At 41.1% G+C, this 5,699-nt stretch overlaps 1 protein-coding gene across 1 annotated transcript; it reads right to left on the bottom strand.

Moving 5' to 3' along the window:
- Positions 1 to 36: 36 nt before the first annotated feature.
- Positions 37 to 3,713, bottom strand: LOC101985599 (leukocyte immunoglobulin-like receptor subfamily A member 6; the record flags this gene model as incomplete). The annotated part of the gene is given in 8 exon segments (XM_013355550.2): positions 37 to 184; positions 1,888 to 1,910; positions 2,192 to 2,295; positions 2,297 to 2,483; positions 2,679 to 2,726; positions 2,729 to 2,977; positions 3,192 to 3,494; positions 3,627 to 3,713. Coding segments are annotated over 8 exon segments (1,112 nt in total), but the record flags the coding sequence as incomplete, so codon positions are not given.
- Positions 3,714 to 5,699: the final 1,986 nt, after the last annotated feature.

Genomic DNA, 5,699 nt, shown 5'->3' with positions numbered 1-5,699 from the left:
AACAAATTTATTTTTCAGAGATACTAATGATGCAAGCCTGTGGGCATCTCTCGTCTTCACTTCTTGGATGCAATCAAGGTCTTCTCTGGCTGTGGCAAGCCCCAAACAGCAAAATCCCAAGTACTGTGAGAATCAAACCAGAAATGCCCATCCGAATGATGTTTGTGATCTTGAGGCTGTGAGACTGGAGATTGTGGACAAACAGGTCAGGACCATACAAAGCCACCATAATATATCTGTATTTTCACTCTGAGTAGCTCCCTCCTGTGTATGCAATCTGACCTTCGGTGTCCATGCCCAAACCAGAATTTTCCTGACCCACTATTGTGGATTCTGACATGCTTTGTGGTTGGCTGGTGGTCTCAGACACTTGTGAGTTACAAAGGCATGATCAATGTGTGAATTGCTCAAGAGAACTGATTATTTTGTGAAGCTGTGCATTTTTATTTCCCAGAAATGCATATTATACTCATGACAGCTATAATAAAGATCTGGGACAAACCATTTCTCTGCTATATCAGGCTTTCTCCTGAGCTTTTGCTTGATTACTTCAGCCTGACTATGCTCCTAGTTCAGAACTTATGGCCAAAGTACTTCTTTGGAATCAAGGGTATTGATCAGAAAGCTAAGATGGAAAATTACAGCCTCCCAGTTTAAAATAAGGAGGCTTTCCTATGATCCCAGCTATGCTGTAGTATAGAATCCTGGAAGCTAATTCCCCTGGAAATTGGTTTGCACTCATTCACTCATGGTTTCCCAAGATGCAGACACCGTCTTGTCCTCAGGCCCCATGAATATGTACTGCACGAAATAATGACAGTCTGGGTTCTCTGCCTGCACTTACGTCACCCAGTTCCCATGATGTTTAACATCTCATTCTCTAATCATCACATCATTAGTAGCACAAAGAGTTCAACCACAAGAACTTAAAGATGTGCTCACAATGTCCATGAAGTAGATATGTTCTCATTAGTAGGTAAGCTAAATCATCAAAGAATATGACACCAACATGGAAGTAATATATATTACTCATACCTGTGTCTGGAGAGGTTATGGACTCTTGATTAGAAACCAATACTGCCATGTTTCTAAACCAGTGTGATTTCTGACTTCATTCTAAGTGTTTATACTTATACCCACAAGTAAGATTAGCTCTGTCCCCTCATCAATGATGCATATTTTCTACAGATGAGGATGATTATAAAAATTTACAACTCGTCAAAACAGAAATGAGAGGGGTTGGTATGCCCAGTCCAAATGGGTACATAAAATATAGGGAATATTGAGGAAGAGAGTAGAAAGTTTACAATAGCCAGAGAAACAAGATTCCTGCTACACAAAAGAGACTTCTAGGTAAGAGAAGGAAGCTACACCCATGAAATTTCAAAAGTATGGTTTCCTAAAGAAGACCAAAATAATGACCACCTGGATTCTATAGTCTCTTGCTCCTCTGTATACCCTGGAGTCAGATCAAACTAACAAAATCAGATAGCAACTAGTGGACAACAGGAAGTGGAGACGAACCACATGGTGAATCTGTGAGGTCTTCAGATAAAATGTTTGGAGACAAATATAGAAAATGGAAGAATCAAAAGAAACTCAAGCTAGGCTGTAAGATGTGCATTTATGTGTTCGTGTGTGTGTTTTGTATAACAATAACAGTTAAAAATCAGAGGCAAAATTTAAAATTTAAAAGAGTGTGAAAAACACAGAAAGAGTGAGAGGAAGAATGGAAAAGGTAGAAATAATTTAAATGGAACACTCATATATTAGTAAGTTACACACACACACACACACACACACATATATAATTATATAGATTTCTGTAATTATAAATGCATGTGAACATAACAAAATAGTATTATACAGGCATATGAATAAGTTTACATGGAACCATGCAATTTGCACTCCTAAGGTTACAACACGGTTTTGCAGTGTCAACAGTATGGGTTGTTGTAGACTCCTAAAAGGCAAAGATTATGATTCTTAGTTAACAGTTATAGAAAGGGTTTCTGGTGCCACACAGTTGAGTAAATGAGAATTCCTACCTGAAATCTTCTGGACTCCCATGCAGAAGGTGAGATGAAGATTAATTAAGAAAGAACAGTTTACTTCTAAATCTCTATCTAGGTCAATTCCTAGGTCAAATATCCTGTCCTAATTGAGCTCAGAGAGGTCTGGGTCATCTCACCTGAAACTATGATCTCCACAGGGACACTGGGGTGTGACAACAGGTAAGGGGATGAGCTTTGGGAATCACAGCATACATAGGAACCCTTAAGAGCTGAAGTCAGCACTCATGGAGAATTCTGCCTGGTTTTGAGACTGTGATTTTTGATGCAAATAGGGATGGGCTGCACCTTCCTTGAACAGAAGGAAAGTATCCACTGGGACTGATGATTGACACTGCAGGGTCACATTCTCTCCTAAGGACACAGTAGTGCCTGGATGCACAGAGAAATTTGGTATAGCAACAGGGTACCCTAAAAAGAAGAAAATTAGTGAGTGAAGGGCTGCAGCCATTGTTCTGAGGCCCCCTTTCAGAACCTAGTCTCTTTATATTTTAACAGACTGTGCACTCCCTTGTCCCTAGACCTAGTCCTGTGTGAGATATTCGTGATCATCTTGATGATGAGTCCCAGGTCTTCTCCCAGCTGAACCTGCACTAAAATCCTCACCTGTGATCAGGATGTCCAGAGGATCATCACTGGGGGCTGACCACTCAAGGAGGTACTGTGTGCACCAAGACATCTATACTGACCACCAATGGAGGAATGCACAGAGCCTAAGGTGAAATTGGCATGAAAATGTCCATCCTGAGACTGATGGACAGAGACCTGGGTGAAGCCACTTTCCCCCTTCTTAAACAGAGCAAATCTGTCATAACTTATCTCAGAGGAACACTTAAGGATCAGGTTCTCTCCAGGGGCCAGGACAGGGCCTTTGTGAGTGAGCAGGGAGGGCTTCTTTGACAGTCCTGTAAGCAGGAGACTCAGAAAGCCATACAGCTGGATCTTTCTATACATTCCACATCCCATCCTGCCCTGACAGTGTCATGGCCATTCATACTCTGGGCCTTGGCACTCAACAGTTTCCTTTAGCCACCATGGCTTTAAACCTTCCTTGAGGCAGCACAGTGTATAACAAAGGGTTTCTGGTGCCAAACAGTTGAGTAAATGAGACTTCCTCACCTGAGACATGTATCTCCAAAGGGTCACTGGACTCTGACCACACATGAGAGGTATTTGTATAGTATCCATAACATCTGAAGGGCCCACTCTTGCTGGATGCCAAGGTGATCTCAGGAAACAGAGCTAGGGCCTGTCCAGTGTGTGTAAGCTGTGCCTTTAGGGACCTGGAGAAATTTTGATCTGCCCCAGTCAAAATGAACCAATCATATCCTTTAGATGAGACACACTTAAGGGTCACATTCCCACCTGGGGTCACCACAGGGCTGGGCAAAGCTGACAGAGTAGGTTTACCATGGTGAACACCTAGGAGAGGAAGAGGCAGCCTGTTTAATGAAAGACAGCCCATAATGTCTCCAGCAGATAAGCTGAGGAAGCACACCTATGGAAGATTATTTCCTGAGGACAGAGACAAAGATTGTGACAATGTTCTCTCACCTGTCACCACCAGCTCCAGGGTATCACTTCGCTCTGTCCAACCAGCAGAGTTGTATGAGTAACAGTTGTATCTCCCTGCATTAGTGTCTTATTTCCTCTAGCTAGGACCTCAAAAACTATATTGAATAGATATGGAGAGAGTGGACAATCATGTCTTGTTCCTGATTTCAGTGGAATCACTGGATTTAGTTTGATGTTGGCTGTTGGCTAGCTGTATATTGCCTTTATTATGTTTTGGTACGTTTCTTGTATTCCTCCTCTCTCTAAGGCCTTTATCATGAAGGGATGTTGTATTTTGTCAGAAGCTTTTTCAGCTTCAGATAAAGATGCAGAGAGGGAAATCAGAGAAGCATCACCTTTCATGACAGCCACAAGTAGCATAAAGTATCTGGGGGTAACACTAACAAAGGATGTGAAAGACCTATTTCACAAAAACATGAAATCTAGAAAAAAGAAATTTAAGAAGATACAAGAAAATGGAAAGATTTCCCATGCTCTTGGATAGGAAGGATCAACATAGTAAAAATGACAATCTTACCAAAGGCAATCTATAGATTCAAAGCAATTCCCATCAAAATCCCAACACAATTCTTCACAGACCTTGAAAGTACAATACTCAACTTTGAAATAACCCAATTAAAAAGTTATTTACTGAACCTAACAGAGAATTCTCAAAAGAATGGCCAAAAGATACTTAAGGACATGTTCAGCTTCCTTAGCTATTAGGGAAATGCAAATCAAAACAACTCTGAGATACTATTTTACTCCTGTCAGAATAGCTAAGATAAAAAACAGCAATGATAGCTTATGCTGGAGAAGATGTGGAGCAAGGGGAATACTCATACATTGCTGGTGGGAATGCAAATTTGTACAACCACTTTGGAAATCAATGTGGCAGTTTCTCATAAAACTGGGAATCAACCTATCTCAGGATCCAGCAATACCACTCTTGGGCATATACCCAAAAGATGCTCAATCATATTATGAAAGCATTTATTCAACTATGTTCATAGCAGCATTATTTGTAAAAATCAGAACCTGGAAACAATCTAGATGCCATTCAACTTAAGAATGGATAAAGAAAATGTGGCAATTTACCCATTAGAGTACTACTCAGCAGTAAAATACGATGACATCTTAAATTCTGCATGCAAATGGATGGATTTAGAAAACACTATTCTGAGTGAGGTAACGTAGATCCAAAAAGATCAACATGATATGTACTCACTCATAAATAGATACTAGCTGTATACCAAAGGATATTAAACCTGTAGTTCATGATCCTAGAGAAGCTAAGTAACAAGGTGAACCCTAATATAAACAAACATAGATACACCTGGAAAGGGGTAATAGACAAGATTGCCTGACCAAATTAGAGCATGGCAGTGGTGGGAGTAGGGGGGTGGTGGAAGGGGAAGATGAGGGGAGAAGGCAAGAAGGGAGGAGAACTTGAGGGGACAGGATAGTTGAGATGGAGGAAGGACAAAGATAAGAAGAAGAAAATATTTATTTTGATTTAGGGAGCCATTATGGGATTAACAAATCATCTAACACTATAGAAATTCCCAGGAATACACAAAGATGACCCCAGATAAGGCACTAAGCAATAAAGAACAGGAGGCCTGAACTGGCCTTGCCCTATACTCAGACTGATGAACATCTTAAATATAACTTTAGAACCTTCATCTAGCAACTGATGGAAACAGACCTGCATTGGAACCCTGGACTGAGCTCCCAAAGTCCAGTTGAATTGTGGGAGGAAAGATATTATGAGCAAGGTGTCCAGAACATGATGGAGACACCCACTGAAACAGTTTCCATGAGCTCACTGGAGCTCACCAACTCCAGTCAGACAGGAAAGAAAACAACATAAGTCCAAACTAGTACCTCTGAATGTGGGTAATAGTTATAATCCTGGGGTAGACTGTGGGGCCACTAGCGATGGCACCAGGGTTTATCCCTTCTGCTTGTACTGGCTTTTGGGGAAGCTATTATCTTTGGATGGATACTTTGTTCAGCCTAGATGTAGTAGAGTGGGCCTTAGACCTTCCGCAAAGCAATGTGCCTTACCCT

This window comes from Microtus ochrogaster, unplaced genomic scaffold (genome assembly GCF_000317375.1).
Source record: "Microtus ochrogaster isolate Prairie Vole_2 unplaced genomic scaffold, MicOch1.0 UNK171, whole genome shotgun sequence".
NCBI classification, from domain to species: domain Eukaryota; kingdom Metazoa; phylum Chordata; class Mammalia; order Rodentia; family Cricetidae; genus Microtus; species Microtus ochrogaster.
Note: the sequence above shows the minus strand (reverse complement) of the source record. Positions and strands in the feature narration are given on the sequence as shown.